The 20,543-nt window shown below is 51.2% G+C and overlaps 1 protein-coding gene across 5 annotated transcripts; it reads right to left on the reverse strand.

The window, feature by feature from the left end:
* Positions 1-664: 664 nt before the first annotated feature.
* HAGH (hydroxyacylglutathione hydrolase) lies at positions 665-20,404 on the reverse strand. Of its 5 annotated transcripts, XM_063098943.1 has the most exons (10): positions 20,318-20,404; positions 17,932-18,107; positions 17,339-17,403; positions 14,987-15,104; positions 13,962-14,070; positions 10,542-10,645; positions 9,980-10,081; positions 2,930-3,009; positions 2,411-2,554; positions 665-1,023 (listed from the first exon to the last, which is right to left on the reverse strand). In XM_063098943.1, exons 1-9 carry the CDS (start codon positions 20,376-20,378, stop codon positions 2,455-2,457), a joined length of 915 nt encoding a protein of 304 aa, XP_062955013.1. In that variant the 5' UTR covers positions 20,379-20,404; the 3' UTR covers positions 665-1,023; positions 2,411-2,454. The 5 variants fall into 5 exon arrangements, with proteins under 5 accessions (XP_062955013.1, XP_062955014.1, XP_062955012.1 ...); XM_063098944.1 differs by lacking the exon at positions 665-1,023 and having other exon boundaries at positions 2,268-2,554; positions 9,980-10,078; XM_063098942.1 differs by lacking the exon at positions 665-1,023 and having other exon boundaries at positions 2,268-2,554.
* Positions 20,405-20,543: the final 139 nt, after the last annotated feature.

Raw genomic sequence — 20,543 nt, forward strand, 5'->3', positions numbered from 1 at the left:
TGTGGACGAAGCATACACACTTGACTTCATTAAGTTACGAATCTCTACTCCACAAGACAGCTGCAGGAAGCCAGCAATGAACTAGCCACGCATGACAAAAAATACGTAAAACACGCAACACAAAGCAAAGGACGTAAAATAGGATATACATAAAGAACTCAATTTTGAAGCCACTCTGAGAAAGCTAGGGGAGGACAAGCACACAAGAAGTCCCCGACCTCTCCAGCAACCAAGTGAACACACATTAAAACTCCTGTAAAATACCACTTCACACCCCCAGATGGACAGAAATTAGTGGGTTCAGTACCAAGTGCTGGCGAGGGTACAGAGCGACCGCACTGTGTTGACCCCACGGTGGACTAGAATGGACTCCGTTGTTTCAGTGCATGGGCCAAAGTTATCCAAATTTGAAAATGCACTTTCTCTGTGGCCAGCAATTCCACTCTGACTGTACCCCAGGGAGTCCCTTCCACAAGAGTAGCGGGCCCACACTATTTCCAGCAGCAAGAGACGGGGCCCCACCCCCGTGTCCCACCGCAGTGGGTAAACAGGGCGGCTCAAGCGCACCCACCAGCTGCCACATCAGCAGTGGCCAGCAAGCCCCGATCCACACTGCGCTGGGGGGTAGTGGGCACGGTTTTCATGTTCACACACTTTCTAGGTATTTCGTTCCTATGCTTTATTACCAGTCATTTAAACATGCCACACCACGGCAGTAGAGGGTCACGGGACGGCGGGGAAACCTGGCAGGCTAAGTCGAGGAACACGCACACCCATAGACAGCCCTTCTGCCCAGGGAAGCCCGGCCTGCACAGGAGGCACTTGAGCCCACAGCAGGCCCATGTGTGTCTCTGGCGACTGCAAGCATCAGAAAGCAAGGTACAGAGTGGCACACATCACAGTGCCGCTCCCAGGAAGGGGCTGTGCAGGGTGTACCACAGTGCAGGGTACACCTACACGTGGGTGCTTCCCGTTCCATGATGCAGGGCAGGGGCCTGGAGGCCACAGGGAGCTTTGCTCCATCTGTAAAGTTTATTTACGTAGGAATGAGCTTGTGCAATTCTCATGCAATTTTAAAATGTCCTGGATCCCAAACCCACAGCTGAGCAGCCTATGCAGCAGCTGCAGAGCCCTGAGCTGGAGGGTGGCACACAGAAAACTGCACTGTCATTATCGAACCAGCTGCAGGCCCATCCCTAATGATGCTTGTTGCAGATCAAAGGCAACCTTCCAGAATCCCTTTGTCCATACAGGACCCTGTGGTGGTGCTGCCCCTTGGGTCTGGGCAGCACACCTGGAGACTCATCCTTTCCTCCTGACTCAGGGCCCAGGTGCTGCCTCTCCCTGCATCTCCCCTCTTGGACCCCCCACCCACTCTGCCTGTGATGTGACTCGGTGGGGCTGAGCTGGAAAGGACGCGTGCCACCCACCCAGCTCTCTGGCATCCAGGACCAGACTGAGGTCACAGACCAAGAGCCAGGCCTGGGAGGGCAGCTTCATGGCCGGTGATCTGCGTGTTCTCAAGCAGAGGAGGAGGGAGCGGCTACAGGGCAGGGATACCCTCCTAGAGGCCTCGGGATTGGACCATGCACAGGGGTCGTGAAGGTGTCAACTGTCATGGTTCTGACAGTCACATCAGCACCTGACCGAGGCCACAGCAAGGACATCCGCTCACCACTGACAGAAGTCATGGTGCCCATCAGCTCCTTCGCTGGAATGAGGTGGTGTACCCCACTGTCACTGGGGACTTCTCAGGACAGGCCTACACAGGCAGCCTCTTGGGGGTGGTCTCCTTCAACCTCAGCCCGCCACACCCAGACACACGCTGGGAACTCCCCCAAGGATGGGAAACAGCCCCCAAGTGCAGGCTCAGCCACAACACCAAGCCAGGAGCCCCCAGGTCCGGGCAGAGGACTTGAGCGAGGGAGCCGTTGACGTCCCCAACCCAGCAAAGTGCCCACAACTTTTACTGGACCCAGGCTGGGAGGGGATTCTGCTCTCAAAGGCTAGAATCCATTCTTTCCATGTCAATATGACACAGAACCATAAAGGTATTAATTCTTTTCCAGGGGGGCATTACCCCTCCAGGCGGCAGACAGACAAGGCAGATCGGAGGGAAAGTCGAGGAGGAGGAACCCAGGGCAAAGACAGGCATCTGCTTCCTCCCCACAGAGCCAGGAAAATGGGGGGACAGGGGCAGCTCTTGTTGAGGCGTCCCACCCCCCCCCCATGGGTAAGGACCAGAGAGAATGCACAGAATCTGCAAGTGGAGGTTACAGGAATAAATACTTTTTAAACCTCTCATAAATATGCATTAGAACATTTGATAACATAAGCAAAGTGCTCTGCAATTAATTTAAAATCAAACCGAGACTGTGCTTCCTGCAAGGCTAGCCGGATAGTTGATTACCTAAAACATCCTAAGCTCACAGGCCCCTGAGGGCGGTGGCCACCTCAGTCGCGGGGCACCTTGAACTGGTCCTTCTCTCTGCGGAGGGCCCTCATGGTGGTCACAGGGTCTGTCTCGCCCGCGTGCTGCTGCACCGTCTTCTCCCTGCAGAGACGATGCTGGGCTGCAGGCTGCACGCAGGGTGCCTGGCAGGGTCAGACATGCCCCCAGAGGTAACTGCGACACGGCCAGCTAGGGTTGTCTGCATGGTGGTCACTCCCAACCTCATGGAGAGCAAGAAGACACCACTCGGTGCTGCCCAGGGCCTGAGGGAGTGGTGCCACCTCTTACAGATCCTGGGACCCCGGATTGGAAAGGCCCTTGCCAAGAAAATCCACCGCCACCCCACTTTTAAGAAAAATGGTCAGGTTCTTCAGCTACACTCAGTAAAGACCACTTTGGACCTGAGACCCAGCTCAGCCGTCTGTTTGAAGTAAACTCACCACGGCCGTGACGTGGGGACTGGGGGGGCTGCCTCACCTCACTCTCATGAAGGGGTTGTAGGTGAACTCCTCGGCCATGGTGGATGGCACCGTAGGCTCCCCAATGCTGTACTTCTCCTACAACAGACGCGGCCCTTTAATGTAGAAACTTCTGAAGATGATGTTTCAAAAAACCTTGTAAGGATCTTAAACCACAGCCCAACCTATAAGGCACAGTGAACAGAGCCAGTTCCTGATTTTCCAATAAGAGCAAGGCCAGGCCATTCCTTGCCCGTAGAGAAGGAAGAAGCCTGGGTGTGTCCACGCTAGGGGTGAGCTGCCACTATCCCTGTATCCCTCCTTCCCTGGCTCTCTTGGAGGTGGAGAGAAGGGACGGAGCTTTCTTTCCATTAATATGAAGTTATGTCTATTACACATTAACAATTAGTCTCATTAATTATATATGTTAACATAGAAGTGATAACTAGCAAAATGTAGAAAACACAGAAAAGAACACAGCCCCACGGCTCAGGCAAGCACGTGTGGGGAGGAATGATGACGTGGCAGGTGCTGGGGCCCTACCTGGGGCAATGGACCCTCTACAGGGTGGTGAGTTCTCAGCATGGGGAGGTGGGTGGGAGGGGCTATCAGGGGAGGAGGACCCAAGATGAGCCCTGGGAAGGCCTGGGAGCCCTTGCAGGCAGCTCAGCATCTCAGGATGGTCTCCTTCTACCAACACTGACTGGGACAGACAGAAGAGGAGCAAACCCAGCCACTACACTCACAAGGGAAAATGGCAGGGGGTGGTTAGCCATCAGAGCCCAGACAGAAGCTGCTGGCACCCACGCCCAGGCTTCCTGACCGGAGGGGTCCTCAGACCCAAAGATCCGCAGCCCCACCCACCTGCTGGGTGCAGTGCATCAAGTAGGGGTCTGGTGGGAGTGTTGTATAACACTCCCTGTGCTTGCTCCTTTACCCTTACTCCTCCTAAGAGATATTCCTCCACCTTCTGTGAGGGAAGAAAAGTTAACTCTTCTAGAAATATTTTTAAAACAGGTCTTTATGTGTATTATTGGGGGAGTGTAAAATGCCATAACCTTTTGGATTATCTATTAAAATGAGCACTAACACTGTAGCAGTTTTTCCTATGAAGGCATGGAGCATGCAGAAATATAAAGGCTGACATGTACAGCTACTCGTGGCATTCATAAGAACAATCCCTTCCTGATGGGATTGGCAGAATGACAGGTGACACCCACACATAGTATACTTTATACCTTTTAAAAAAGAATAAAGGATGGGTGGACAGACACAATAAAACGAATACGGTAAATGTTAATGGTAGAAAATAAGTGTTAGGAATGTGAAATTCTCACAACAAAATGTTGAAAAGGCTAAAAAGTTTAACGTAATTCAGTATAACCCACGTGTCAAAGAAAAAATCACGAGGGATTTTTTTTTTTCCTAAAATTTCAAATTGAAGATAATGAAAATACATTATCAACATTTGTGGGATGTTGCTAAAGCAGTGCTTGGTGGTAAGTTTTCAGCTTTAAGTACTTATATTAGAAAAGCAGAAAGGTCTAATATCTATGTCCTCAAGTTCCACATTATGAAACCTACAAAAATCAGAGCAGAGTAAATCTAAAGTAATTAGAACAAAGGAATTAACAAAGACCAGAAATCGGTGCAATAGAGAAACAATCAGTAGGAAAAATCAAGGCAAAAGTTGTTTTCTTAAAAGATCAACAAAATTGATAAGACTGATGAAGAAAAGAACAGAAATAGGCAATATCAGGAATGAAAGAGGGGACATCAGCATGAATCCAACAGACTGGGCGAGGGATCATGTTGATCTAAATTTAAAAGATAACTATAAAAATTCCAAAAAAAAATTGGAAAAAACTTTCTGACCTTGGAATAGGCAAAGATTTCTTTGACAGCAGACAATAACTATGAACCATAGAAGACAATTAATATATTAGACTTCATCAAAATTAAAAATGCTTGCTCTTCAAAAGACATTGTTGAGAAAATAGAAGGCAAGCCACGGAACAGGAGAAATTATTCACAATACACATCTCACAAAAGACTTGTATCTAGAAGGTGCTTTTAAAAGACTGACAATACCCAGTGTTGGCAAGAATGTAGACCTGGAACTCTCACACTTTTCTGGTGAGAATGTAAAATAATACGAGGGTACTTCGAAAGTAGAATTAAAAGATAATACAAATCTTTCCATAAACTTTTCGAACTGCTCTCGTACGAGCACTTAGGGAAACAGTTTGGCAGTTTCTTTAAAAGTCAAACACACCTACCATACAACCCAGCCATTCCAACTCCTGGGTATTTACCCAGGAAATTAAAATATATGTCACACAAAGACTTGTACATAAATATTCTTAGCAGCTTTATTTACAATAGCCAATAACTGGAAATAATGTCTATTGACAGGAGAATGGACAAACATAATGTGGTATAGCCAAACAATGGAATACTAAGCAATAAAAAGGAATGAACTACTAAAACATGCAGCAACATAAATGAATCTCAAAATCATGTTGAGTGAACTATGCGGAATGAGTACATCTATATAAAATCCTCAAGCATGGAAACCAAGCTCTGGTGACATACAACAGATCAATGGCTATCAGGAGCTAGAGCAGAGAGAATGAGGCATGAGGACACTTTGGGGGATGATGGAAACATTCTGTTTCTTAATTATTGTGGTGGCTGTTTCCTTTTCAAAATTCATTGTTCACTTTAAATGGATTGCAGTTAATTACATGTGAATTAAACCTCAAAGATGATATTAAAAAGGGGAATCTTATGAAAACTATGCCAATAAACTTGAAAACCATGATGAACAAATTTCTTGAAAAAGACAGCTGACAACAAAACTGACTCAATAAGAGAAATCTAACAACCCTATACAAATTAAAGACATTGAGTTCACAACAAAAAATCTTTCCACAAAAAGAATTCCATGGCCAGTTGGCTTCACTGGAGAATTCTAACAAACATTTAAAGAATAATCACATAAAAAACATGGCAAATGGGAGGAAACACTTTCCAACTCATTACCCTGATATTAAGACCAAGGAAAGCTATTACAAGGAAATAAAACTACAGACCAATATTCCTCATAAACACAGACACAGAAGGAGAAACTAGAAATATACCATAAAAAGGGCAATACACCATGACTAAGGTTTATCCAGATAGCAAGGTTGGTTTAACATTTTAAAATTGATCCATGTCTACCATATTAACAGAGTGAAGAAGAAATACCATATGATTATATAATAGATAAAAGAAAAATCATTTAGCAAAATTTAATACCCACTCATGATAAAAAACTCTCAGCAAACCAAGAATAGAAATGAACTTCCTCAGCCTGATAAAGAGGATCTACAAAAAATCCCACAACTTATCATACTTAACGATGAAAGACAATGCACTTCCCCTAAGACTGAGAACACAAAAAGGATGTCCACTCTTACCACTTCTATTTAACACTATACTGGTGATCCTAGCCAGTGCAATACGGCAAGAAAAATAAAAGGCATACAGATTGGAAAGGAAATAAAAATATTAGATGACATGATTGTGTACTAACTAATCTATGAATAAAGATGCCAGAACTAAGAGTTTAGCAAGGTTACAGGATACAAAGTCAAAATACAATAATCAGTTGTATTTCTAAGTACTATCAACAAATAATCATTTACAATAAAATCCAAAAACATGAAGTAGTTAGGGATAAACTTAACAATATGTACAAGACTTTGAACACTAAAAATCACAAAACATTGCTGGGAAAAAAGGAAAATAAGGACCTCAATAAATGGAAAGCTACCTCAAGTTCAAGCTACCTCAAGTCTTTCAACAGAAAGACTTGCTGTTGTCAAGATCCCAATTCTCTCCAAATCTATCATTACAACAGAGTCCCAAGCTGGCATTTTTGTAGAAATTAACAAGACAATTCTAAAACTTATGAGGAAATACAGGGGACTTAGAAGAACCAAAACTATTTCAAAAAAGAATAATTTTAGAGGGTTTATACTACCTGATTTCCAAACATAAAGCTACAGTAATAAAGACTGTGCTTTGATACAAGGTTGGTCACATAGATCAATGAAACAAAAGCTTCCAGAAGAAAATTCACACACACAGTACATTCTTTAAAGCAAAGGTGCCAAGGTAATCCAATGAGGAACAGACAGTGTTTTCAGCAAATACTGCTGAACTGGGTATCAAAATGCAAAAAAGTGAAACTGGACCTTTATCTTATGGAGGAAAATGAAGGAGAACACATGTTAAAGATGGAGGCACTTTTGCTCTCCAGGATTTAGACTGTCTCAGCAGAAATGCAAATAGACTGGGTCAGCAAGAATTTACAAGGCTCCACAAACCACAGACTTCCTAGGAGACGGGGAGGTGTGGGAGGGGTTTACAGCTGGCTAAAACATATATAATACCTGTTTGGAGACAATAAAGTTGCTTAGTGCGTGTGCTAAGCCCCAAACTTTGTGTCTGGTTTCTGGTTGCCCACCTCCCTAGGCGACAGCCCCTAGCTCAAGGCATACCCTGAGCAACTCACCTTGCTGCACTCTCTTGGCAGGGCTGCGTGCAGCCCTGCTCCCTGGGGGACTCCTGGCAGAGGCTACATGTAGTCCTGCCTCCTGAGACCCCCAGGACCAAGAGAAAGGTGCATCCTTACACCATACACAAACATTAACTTGAAATGGGATCACTGTAACTTTATATAAATATAAAAACTAAGACTATAAAAATCCTAGGAGAAAACGTAAGAGAAAATCTTTGTGACCAAGGAGTACTCAAAGACTTCTTAGATAAGATACAAAAAGCATGAAAGAAAAAAATGAATAAACTGAACTTCACCAAAAGTGTAAACTATTTTTCAAAAGAGACTGTTAAGAAAATGGAAAGTCAAGGGCTGGCCCGTGGCTCACTTGGGAGAGCGTGGTGCTGACAACACCAAGTCAAGGGTTAAGATCCCCTTACCGGTCATCTTTTAAAAAAAAAGAAAATGGAAAGTCAAGCCCCAGACTGGGAGAAAATATTTGAGAGATATATTTAGCAAATACTTGTTCCCAGATTACGTAGGAAACTCTTACAACTCAATAACAAAATAACCCAATTTTTAAAATGTACAAGAGATTTTAATATATACATCACAAAAGGAGGCCACAAAGGGCCAATAAGCATGTGAAGAGACAGTCAACTTCATTAGTCATCAGGGAAATGTAAAGTTTTAAAGCACAAGGAGATACCGCTACACACCTATTAGAATGGCAAAAATTTAAGAAGCCAAGTGTTGGTTGGAGTGTGGAGAAACTGGAACTCATGCACTGATAGTGGGAATGCAAGATGGTACAACTCCTTTGGAAAACAGTTTGGTAGTTTTTTGGTTTTTTTTTTTAAAGATGACCAGTAATGATATCTTAACCTTTGGCTTGGTGTTGTCAGCACCATGCTCAGCCAGTGAGTGAACCGGCCATCCCTATATAGGATCCAAACCCATGGCTTTGGTGTTATCAGCACCACACTCTCCCGAGTGAGCCACGGGCCAGCCCCAGTTTGGTAGTTTCTTAAAAGCTAAACATACATTTAACCATACAACCCAACAATTCCACTCAGGTATGCACCAAAGAGCAATGAAAACATGTCCACAAAAGATGTGTACACAAATGTTCATAGCAACGTTATTCATAATAGCAAAAACCGGAAACAACCCATATGTCCATCAACAGACGAACTGATAGACAAACTGTGGTCTATCTACACAACGACATACTGCTCAGAAATAAAAACATGAATGGGCTGGCCAGTTAGTTCACTTGGGAGAGTGTGGTGCTAGTAACACCAAGGACACAGGTTTGGATCCCCATATCAGCCAGCCACAAAAAAAAGAAAGAAAAAGAAAAAACATGGATGAATCTCAAACATTGTGCTGAGCAAGAACCACATAAACAATAATATTACATGATTCTGTTTATATGAAACTCTAGAAAAGAGTCATCGATAGTGACAAAGCAGATCAGTAGTTAGCTGGGGAATGGGTGCTGAATGGGAAGGGGCAAGAGAGGCTTTTGGGGCAGTGGAAATGTTCTATATCTCAATTGTGGTGGGATTACATGGGTGTACACATTGTCAAAATCCATCAAACTGCAGAAGATTCACTCAAAACAGGTACATTATATGTAAGTTATACTCAAAATTTGTTAAAAGTTATTAAAAGCAGATAACTAAGAAGGAGGTCACAAAATGGTATTATACTATGTATACAGTATGAGTTTTTATGCTATTAGTACACGTGTAGCGTAAAAAAACAAGAGTATCTTCTGGTGAAGGTACTGTTTGATTTTTAGAATGAAGATAGATATTATTTTGTAAGCTCCCCCCCAAAATTGAAGAACATGCTTGACAAAAATAGGTGTTTATTAAAAACCACACGCAACAAACCCACCTGAGATAGCACCACTCACTGAACTCTGCAGAGGGAGCCCACCCCAGGCCCCCCTGTGCGCACGTGGCCTAGCGACACTGGTTTCCACTGAGCTACAGGGAGAACCCTCACCTGCTCCTGGCTGCCCGCTGCCCAGATGCCCTGGGCTGTGCCGTGAGGCACGTTTGGATACCTGGCTGAGGTAAAGGCCTTTTAGACAATGAGCCTCAAGGGCCACACCCTGAAGGAACAGCAGAGGCAGTTTCTCCAACAAGGCCAAGGCCCATGACAAAACCACACGGTCCCCATCTAACCCTACTGCTTGGGGTGGGACACAGGGCCAGACACCTGCAGCTTCAGCCTTGCCTGGGCGCTTGTTAGAGATGCAGAATCTGAGGCCCACAGGACCCACTGAGTTAGACTGGGTCTCAAAAAGCCCCCCAGGGCTTGTCCCACAGCTGAAGCTGGACTAAAACCCAGACTTGTTCACTGGGCTCAGAGGCACAGAGTGTCCACCTGCTTGGGGGTGGCACTGTGCACACCAGCAACCCAGGACACTGTGCAGTAGAGCCCCAGGGAAGTCATTTCCTGGTGACCAACCCCATGGGACACACCCCAGTAACCGGTCCCACTAACCTTGGCCCAGGCCAATTTCTCTTGAATGGCAGCATTTTCGGGTTCCACGTGGCGCGCGAACTTGAGGTTGTTGATGGTGTACTCGTGGCCACAGTAGATCTTCTGAAGAAAAGCCAATGCAGGAGCTCTGAAGAGACTGATTAATCCTCCTCTGGAAACTCCTTGGGGAGGGGCCCTGGGAGCCTCTGGGCCAGATCCTGCCCTTGTCCAGACCTGGCTGCCTCATGGGCAGCGGGCACCCATGGAGCCATCCCTCAGGACTAGACACTTCTTGTGGGTATGTTAAACACCAATAAGAAGTATATGAAGGAAATGCCTCTGCCCCTTGCTCTGCCCAGCTCGCAGGTGAAGCCCGTGCAGTGAGACCTGGCCACGAGCGCCTTCTAAGCATGGCCCAAGGGCTCCAGCTAGACCTGGAACAAGGGCCACAACTGTTGCTGGAGGCTCCTGGGACATGAGAGGTGAGCAGCCTGTCCAGCATCAGGCAGAGCCCCACCCCGCCCCTGTGGTCCCACCCTCAGTGGGCCACTGACCCCAAGCCAGACAGGGAGGCATTGCCTACTGAGTCTGGAGGAAGCCGGCCCAAGACCTCGAGCAGAGCTTTGTACATCTCATCTGCAGTCCCTTCGTAGAACTTCCCACAGCCAGCCACGAACAAGGTGTCACCTGAAAAAGGAACAGCAGCCATGCCGTGGAGGGGCCAGCCTGGGAGGAGGGCTGGCGGCTGAGACTCAGAGGTGCGGGAAAACCGGGGATGCTGACCTCCCACCGTCAGGGCTGAGCCCTGGGCTCACCAGGCAGAGCCCCAGAACCCCAGACCCCAACTTCCAGCTGCCCTCCGGCCATGTCTACCTAAACATCCCAGCATGGCTGAGAGATGACCCAGAACTTTCCCTTCCCACCCTCCCCCAACCTTCGCCTCAAATCTCCGGTGACACCACCAACCACCCAACTAGCTGTTCAGACATGAAACCTAAGTCACTCTGACTCCTCTCTCACTGCTCCACCCCACCAGCCACAGCTGAGACCCTCACAAACCCAACCTTCTCCCCACCCACCCAGATGCCCCTCCCAGGCCCCTCTGCATCTTCCCTTGTCCTGGCTGGCAGCGCCACCCTGTAACCAAAACCTTACCACCCTGCCTGAGCCCACAAGGAGCCCCTTGCGCAAGGTGGGCAGGAGGGAGAGGCGGGGGGCCCACAGCCCGTGTGTCCTGCACTTCACAGACTCACCACGTCCCCTTTGCCCATCCAAAAACCCACCCTCAAGTGGTCCAGGCTCCTTCCTGCCTCGGCCCCTAAAGACAGCTTCCCCCCACTGGATATGCACCCCCCTCCTGCTCTGTGGTGACCCCAGTGCCTGCCAGCGACGAGCACAGCAGAAGCTGTCGCACTTCTGTCTTCCAAGACCCCACCATCCCCAGCTCCTCCATCACAGCTGAGAAGAAGGGTTGCACTGGTCAGCCTCTTCCTGGGGAGCTGTGGGCCCACACCCGAGAGCCACGAGGCAGAGTGGTCATGAGCCAAAGCCACAGAGCTGGGACAGGATGGTGGGAGCCTACGAACCTCGGTACTAAGGCTGTTCCCCTGGAGGGCCCTGGACCTCCAGTCTGGGGACAGTGAGAGGCCAGGGAAACCCTAGAGGCAGGAAGGGCCGGTCTCAGGCTCCTCCTCCAACTGACCAGCAGCGTCACAGTGGCACATGCCATCGTACAACGCCAGCAGACACCCAGCGTGACCCAGGGGCCTCCGTTTCCTGCCCCTGGCAGTTGGGCCTGCCTTTCTCCTGCACACTCCTCGCTCTCCCCTCCCTTTGCCACCGAGAGTGCCTGGGATGTCCACCCCACAGTGGGCCAGGCACTGTCCCAGCCTCTGCCCCAGCTGCCTCTCTTCCCTGCACAGCCCTGGACTCTAGGCTCCAGCTCTCCCGCCTCAGTGGACACCCATAGTGCAAGCGTCCTTTGGGCCTCCCCTTCCCTGGCCAGCCAAACTGCCTCAGTGGTCACTGCCGTGAGGTAGGATCCCACACAGGAGATCCTAAACCCTGATCTCTCAAGCACAGACCCCACCCAGGCTCGTTCCCCCAGCACCACCTGCCCTTGTCCGGCCCTGCCCTGCCCAATCTGCCCATCTAGGCCTCAAAGTGCCTTATCCCCCACTACAGCCACAGGGGATGCCTATCCCTACCCCACGCCCTTCTCTGGCTATCACCTCCCTTCTCCCTCAGCTTGGCTCAGCCTAGGGTTGGGGGGCAGAGTGTGGTCCGAGGTCCTACTAGACAGCTCAATCTCCACTGTTAGGCTTCACTGTTGGTGCCCAGACACCCTGACTTCACCATGAAGGATGCCATTCCGTTTTCATGTGCTTATTAAGAGAAAAACCTAAGGAAGCCATGTGCTGCACCACAGATAACAGTCACACAAGTATGGGTGCAGTCTGGGGTCCACGTGCAGTGAGCCTGCATGACACCTTCCAGGAAGGGGTGGAGTCTCAAAGGAGCCGGCCCCATGAGGAGTCACAAGGCCAGCACGACCCTGTGAGGCGGCCTCTTGATGCCATGAGAGCCCCGTGTGGCAGGCACCGCTGTCTGATGGCACAGACAGGAGATCACGGGGCTATTTGGGGCATCAGACACACGGGCTCTGCCCGCTCCCTCTCACGTGCACCTGCCAAGCACTCAGGGAGGCTTTACCCAAAATGCTGATGACAGCCAAGACACAACACATGCATGAGATCATCTACTCCATGCGACAGCTCGATGAGGCAGAGCCTCTTCTCCCCATTCTACATGTGGGAAAAGGTGAGGCTCAGAGGTGACACAGGTGCCCAGGGTCCGAGCCCGCACCAGCCATGACTGCAGTGAAGAAACTGAAAACACCTAAACTGCTGTAATCTTTTTTAAAAATAAGCAGAGACTGTGGCAGTTGTAGACTTGCAGGAAAGTTGCAAAGACAGTACAGCATCGCTTGCGCCCTCCCTTGGTGTGCCTTCTGTGGGGTCATGGCTGACACGTCTACCAAAGCTCAGAGCCCCACACCACGCTCTGCTGTGACCCATGCTCCGCCCCAGACTCGACTCCACCTCCTGCCACAGGAGAGCACGCAGCACCGGCCAGTCTCTAACTAACCAAGCTTCCCTGCAGTTACAACACTGTGACTTAAATCTCTGAAAGGCTCAGAACTTAAAAACTGTATTCACTAAAAAAGGTAAGAGGGAATAGGTTGGCCACCCCAGGACCCTTCACGACAGGGTAGGGCTCTCAGCCCCTCCTGCTGACACTGGCTCCTATGACCTGAATGCCCAGCCATCACGAGGCTATTCTGCTTCACGCATTCCCAACCAGCATCAACATTCAGCTTCTCTCAAAAAGAGAAAAACACCTCAGATTACTGGACAGGCCTATCTGCCCTGTGTGTCGCTCACACACAGCCCCAGATGGTGGCTGGAGGCCTCACAAATCTCAGCGATGGTCACAGCCACCCACAGCCCACTACTGGAACTCACAGAGACCTCCCACCACCGTCTGCTGTGTAGGGCTGCTGCCTTTGTGGGGTCACTGTGTGCGGGATGCCCTGACTGGGCCCCAGCCCAGTTCACAGGCTCTTCAGAGGTTCACAGGAATGAGCTCAGTACCCGGGGTCCCCCAGGGCCATGCCCACCTGTCCGCTGCTAGAGACAGAGGGGGCTGGGACTGCACCCCACCAGGCAGTGATCCCAAAATGCTGGAGGGACCCGAAGAGAGGGGAGAAAACAGCCAGCCCCACCAAGAGGCGCCCACACTCCCCTCTCCACCCCAGGATTTGCCTGAAGCTGATCCCACAGCTCCACCCCGAGGGCTGAGGTCCTCCTCACACAGGATTTGAGAGAGAGAGAAAGAAAAAGCAGCCCTGACACTCTGCCTGGCAGGAAAAACACCCAGCTTCTTGATGCAGGGTCATTGCAAAGAAATATCCATCCCCCACCACACACACCTGCACACTCACCTGTGAACACAGCAGGGGGCTCCGAGCCACCAGGCTTGGTCACAAAGTAACAGATGTGTCCCGACGTGTGGCACGGGGTCGACAGGCACTTCACGTTGAGAGAACCCACCTTAGATAAAGTAGGCAATGGCATGTGCTCCCCAGACAGCCTGGGAAGTCCTTCCCAGCAACACTAGTGCAAGAACTACAGGTCCAACCATGAGCCCTCCACAGACCCCCTGTGGCAGAGGCTGCTGAAGTGCCCATGAAGGTGAGGACAGAGCTCCCGAGCAGGGCAAGCGCGCCCCAGCTTGCCCCTCCGGAAGTCTGTTGCTTGCGTGTAAAGCCAAAGAGGCTTGTTTTGCTGTCTCCTTCAAAGCTGGGCTAACTCTAAAGCAGACATCTTGCTAGAAAAGATGATTTCCCTCCTGCGTGTGTGACCCGTTTGTTATCTCCTCTGGCCCCACCTGGCCCCCAATTCTTTATTTCAAAGACGCTCAGACTAGGAGGGCTGGCCAGACTGCTCAGTGGTTAGAGTGTGGTGCTACGACACCAAGGCCCAGGGTTCAGATCCCAGCACAGGCCAGCTGCCAAAATGATAAAAACAAAGCTCAGGCCGACAGAGAAGAGGCAAGGGTAAGACGAGCGCCCACAGAGTGTCCACACAGGTGCCCCTCTCCATGCTGCTGCCCATGTGAGGCAGCACACCTGACAAGCCCCAACACTCCAGCTGCGCCCCCCACCTGCACCACCTCACCAGCCTTATCTCACAGAGCCCACGTCTAAATATCCCTGTTGTCCGAGGGTTGTTTCGGCTTCCCCCACATCCAGCCCCTTTCTGCCCTTGGTTTTCCTTGGAATGCTCCCGACAGAGAAGGTTGTCCAAGCGGCCTGACGACAGCCCTTTCCTGGGGCCCCAGGGGAAGAAAGGGGACGGCCAGCAGGGGGAGGGCGTGTTCCCACTGTGCCCCCTCCCCACACTGTGCTCAAAGGCCTAGAGTCCGGGAAGAGTCACACTGGGGCCCTCCCCCTGGCTCCTGCCTTACCTGCAGCGTGGTCAGGTGTGTGACCTTGTGAGTCAGGGCCCCGATGCGGTCATCACCCCCATACACCTTCAGCCCAGGTTCCAGCTTGACCAGCTTCTCATTCCCACCAGCGTGGTCCCTGGAAGTCAAACAGGAGACCTGGGGTGACCTGCTGAGACCAGGGGCTTTGCTCTCTTGCCTTAAAGTCTTGACCAAATGGAGTTTTCATCTTGTCTAGCACGTTCCTCAGAAGTAGAAAACGGGAAACTGGCTTCTTGTCATTTGGCTCCACTGAAAACAATCTTCTCAGACACCACACACCCAGACAAGGGGCTGGGGCGCCCCAGCACCCCTGCCTATTGCTGTTTTGGGAGCAGAGGAACCAAACTACAAACACCTGGATAATCCCAAGGCCCCTGGCTGCCAAGCATGGGACACATGGGAATCACCTGCACATCTTTAACAGCCTCCCACCCCCATATCCTGATGCCACGGTTTGGGGTCTTGCTGGGGGGTGGGGGCGGGACTTTTGAAAGCTCCCCAGGTGATTCTGAGGTGCTGGCCGAGGCTGTCAAAGCTGTTAAGAATGGAAATACCTGGGAAGCTCCTGGAATGATGCCGGCCCACTGAGGGCAGTGTGTCTGCTGGGGCAGACCGGCCTGACCTCGACCCCGCATTCCAGTGTGCTGCCGGGTGGGGACCTCCTGGGCATTCCTCCAGGGGCTCTGTCTGACCCAAATTTCAGAAATGGGGGCAGGGCCGTGAGTATCCTGCACCTGCAGGCCTGGCTTTGGTTCAAGGATGAGGCCACAGCCTTCCCAGTGCCAGGGAACCGCTGCTCTCGGTCAAGCAGTCAGGACCCCTGCCTTGCTCCACCCCCACCAACAGATCGTTCATGTGCCTCAAAGACACACCCCATGAGGACTCCAGCAAGCTGACAAGAAACTGCTGGCCTCCGCCTAGCACAGCAGGGCAAGATAACAGGGTGGGGCCATGGCCCAGGCCCTGCAGCCTCCCATCAGGAGGGCTGCTCCATGCAGGCCAGGTAAGCACAAGCACTACACTTCAGCCCGCACTCCCTGCTGATGTTTTGACATTACCACCAGTGAACAAGCAATAATACAACTTTTCATCTAGGGAGGTACAGACCGAACCCTGGAGCTCAATCCCGGGCTTGGCTTAGAGTTTTACATTCTGGCAAAACATAAAGCTTTTTTTTGGTGTGTGTGTGCTGGAAAATACAAAAAGCATCACAATATCAGAAAAGGGACATGTGAAGTGCAGATGGCTTGGAGTGGATGAGAGGAGCAGGGAGAAGCAAATTGAAAAGCTCCGGCAGCCAGCAGAGACTACCACCATGGTCCCCAGAAGCAGGGACAGCAGCAGGGGAGCCTGGCATGAAGTACCAGGCGGGCTGCTGAAAGAAAGAGTGGCTCTGCTCAGGAGCACAGGCCAAGAAGGTGGGTCCAGGCCCCAGTCCCTAGCATTCGGGGCTGAGTATTAATGCTTCCGATGACGCAGAGGCTTGGCAGGTCTGCTCAAGAATGTCGGGAACTCCCTCGACTCAGTTACTGTTGGCGCTGTTTGTTTATACCAACCGTGGTGTTTCAACCACTTCACAAACCATGTCCATATGACACTCCCATTGAGAAGACCTTACCAGGGAGACAGAGGCCAGGGGGACGAGATGCCCCAGAGGGAAAGGCTGGCTGCCCTCCAGCATTTGTTTGGGAAAGAAAAGTAAAAGCCAAGTAAACTGATTTTCTAGCTTTGAAGAGCCTCAACGGTTTCAAAAAGCCAAAGAAGGGCCTTGGGCAGGCAACTCCAGCCCTAGAACCCAAACACAGGTGCTTTTTTAATCCTTAAGCTTTCGAATATGTTTTTAAAACCTAACCTCTCTAAATATGGCTACTTTTTAAAAACACCAATGTCTTGACTCACTTCTTCCCTGACATCAAGACCACCGTTCCATTACACAAGCCGGGAGAGCTGAAAGACAGCTGCTGAAGGTCCTCCTGTGGCCCAGAAAACACAGGCCCCACAGGCACCCGAGGAAGGAGGACCCTGGCCCTGCTGCTCCCCGCCTTCACAGGCCACAGGGCTCCACAATCCAAGCATCTCACCTCAGAACCACTGGTTACCAGACCCCACCACTCAGGACCTCCAAGACCCACGGGGGAAGAGAGCAAGACTCCGGGGTCCCAGGCTTTCTCAGAATCTACTGGGGGCCTGTCCCTCATGTGCACAGTGGAGACACAGCTGTGAGTGGAGAAAGGCTTCCATGGCTCTGAGAACTGACCCAGGGCTCCTGCCTTCCCCAGGTGAGTGACAGGTCCCCCACCTGTCAGGTGCCCTCAGGTGCCCAGCACTTACCAGTGGTGGTGGGTGGTGAGCACCGTGGTCAGCTTCACACCGTGCTTCTTCACTGTTTCCAAAACCTGCAGCCAAATGGGAGGCAGGACAAAGGACTCATTGCTCACCTGCCTGCAGGGTGTGGGCCCCACACGGCACCGGGATTTGCTATAGGGGCTGAGAAGTGCCTGGCATTCGCCCAACTCCAGGAGGGCAGGCAAAGTGGCTGTTTTCTCTCTTGATAAACTTGGTGGCTCTTGGTCCCACCCACAACCTCTCCAATCCCCTCCTGCTCTGAGGCCACCATTCCTGGAGGCAGCACCAAGGGGCAGAATGCCTCCAGAAGGAGCAAAGTCCCAAGGAGGACACATGTGTTCCATGCCCAGAGATTTTAAGGACAGAGAGTTTTTCCTTCCAGGTGGGAGCCTCCAGACTCCTCCACCTGCTCACTGGCCCCTGTTAACAGAAGTGGCAGAACACTAGTTTTTCCAAACTAAATGGATTGATTTCCATTTCGCTTCGACAAAGTGGCAAGGACACTGCAGTCATAAAACCCAATGGAGGAGGAAGAAGGTGCTGGCAACAGGGCAGGAGAGCCCAGCAGAGCCACACACCTTCTGGGGCTGCACCGGGTCTACGATGGCAGCCTCCCTGGTGTCTTCATCGATGACCAGGTACATGTAGTTGTCGGTCAGGGCAGGCAATAACTCAACCTTCATGGCGCCCTGCGTCACAGTCAAACTCTTCCTTATGTCTGTGTAATGGAGGAGCACTCCCAGCAGAGCTGGACCTGAGGACACAGAAGGCAGCCTGGGTCAGAGGCCACGACAGGCCAAGACTTCAAGCAAGCCCTCACCCCACAAAACAGGTGAGCCTCGATGCCCAAGTTCCTTTGGTAGAGGATATCCTCATTTAACCACAATCATAAGAAAAATACAGAAAATGATTCGTGCTCACGTTCATGGAAATCAGCTATTTCAGACTGACCTTTATGTTCTTTTTCGAGGGTTCTAAAGGGACAGAACTGCCAGCTTGAGGCTGTGACGCAAACCACCATGACCTCTGACCACTGCCAGTACTGTGGGGCATTCATACCCTGCCTCAGAGACAGCCCTTAAAGAAGGGAACGCAGAGTGGACGCACTGAAGCCTGGCTCTTCACCCTCCAGTGCACTGTGCCACCTCTCCCAGCTACAGAGCCTGAGTCACATGGAGTTATTTACAGCCTTTCTCGGGCCTCTAGCCAGAGGAGGAAACAGTATATGCTCTTGAATGGCAGGAACGAGACTGAACGATGCACAAAAATCACCAGTTCCTGAGAAATGGAGAGCTGGCCACACTTGTTCTAGATTCAAGTGTGGAGGATACAGGATCACCATCCAACAGAGCCAAAGGATTCTGCCAGGGAGGGCCAGGAGGTGACTAAGGGACAAAAGCATCCTCCACCCAGGAGACAAATGCCAGAATATTTTCAACAATGAAACTCCTCTTAAATCTAAAAACACATGGGCCCCCCAACAATAGTTTGAGTCTTAGCTTCAAAGGGAGAAAAGTGCAAAAGGTGGCAGAAGACAGTGCAAGTCTGGGATAGGTGCCAGGATAGGGGCCTCTCCCAAAGAGATCCAGAAAGCGAGCTGCACCAACCAACCGATAGACTGACCATGTCCCCAGGGGCCATCTAAATGCAGAATTCAACCTTATTTGCCTTGGCCAGGGAAACTGCGCAAATTGCAGTTGTAATAAATGCACAAAAGTATACAATTCTCCCTTTTGAGGGCAGCTTGGGCATCTTCCCTTCTCATGTATGTCAAAATAAACATTTTTGTATACTCAGATTTCTGTGATATTCTATCTCCTCTCAGACCCAGTACTATCCAATCCCAAGGAGAAATGTAGAGCAGAGTGTGGGTACTGTGGGTGGGGAGCAGAAGGGTTAAAACAGGACTCCAGTGTGGGAGCGTCCTTCCCTAAAGAGGCCAACTTTATACGTCTCTAGTAGAACGACACAAGCAAAAATACTGCTCAGGTGAAAGAAACATTATAACCAGTGCTCAATCTCCTCTAGGGACCATCAGAGCCTTGTGAAGAAGTTGGCAACCTGGGGAAGATGCATTTATTTCTAAGAAAATAATTCACCTGGTGCCAGCACCGCCAGAAACCTTATTCCTTTTCCACAAATATCACCTAGCCCAACACTGCCTGCAAGATGCCCCCAGCTCACTGGTTTGCAACTGTGATATTTTGCATAAGCAGAGGTCACAGACCTGCCGCCCAAGGTCTGGGCCAAGTCCAGAAACATGTTTTGTTTGGCCCACAAAATATTTTCAAAAATCAAGACGTTTCGCAACTCTGCCTACTCTTGAACTTCATGGTCTTCTGCGGCACCAAATGCTGGGGCTGGGGGCGCCCTTTGCACCGGGCTGCCACACCTTCCAATTCCCCAGTCCCACCCAGACTCTGCCTGGCTCCTGGCACAAAAACTCTTCGCCCCAACACTTTTTCGGGGGGCGGCTGGCCAGTAAGGGATCGAACCCCCCCCGGAGCTTGGAGTTATGAGCACCGTCTCCAACCGAGTGAGCAACCGGCCAGCACCGGCCCCGACACTTTGAGGAGTGTCCCTAAAGGGGAACAAAACCGTGGTTCTGGGGACCTCAACACCCCAGCCCCTTCCTCAGCGGTGGCCTCACCAACTACAGGTCTCCGACCCCTTTCGGCAAGAACCGCGGCGGCGCGCTGCCGTCCCGGCCGGCTCCGCGCTCCTGCGCCTCTGCAGGTCGCGCACCCCAGCGCGCTGCCCCAGAGCACCGGACGGAGCGGGCCGGGCGCCGCCGGGGATGTGCTCGGCCGGGCCCCGGGGCAGGTGCGGGCCGGGTCGCCGCTCCTCACCTTGCCGCCCTCCCGCCCGGCTGACAGGGACCGGGTGCCGCGTCAACAGAAAGCGGCGTCGGCGCGGGCGGCGGCCAACCGACACCCCCGGCCCGCGCCGCGCCCACGCACCTACCCAGGCCGCGGCGGGCACAGGCGGCTCCCAGCGCTGCCAGGCCCAGGCGGCCGCGCACCATGACCGCGGCGCTGACGGTCCGGCGCGGGGCTGCGCAACGCCGGCGTCGGCGCGCCCCGGCCAATCAGCGCCCGCCCTGCGCCGCCCTGGCCAATCAGCGCTGGCTTCGCGCCCCGCTGACAGTCCGCTCCCGCCCCGGCCAGTCAGCGCCCAACCCACGCCGCTC

Source organism: Cynocephalus volans, chromosome 6 (genome assembly GCF_027409185.1).
Source record: "Cynocephalus volans isolate mCynVol1 chromosome 6, mCynVol1.pri, whole genome shotgun sequence".
Taxonomy (NCBI): Eukaryota; Metazoa; Chordata; class Mammalia; order Dermoptera; family Cynocephalidae; genus Cynocephalus; species Cynocephalus volans.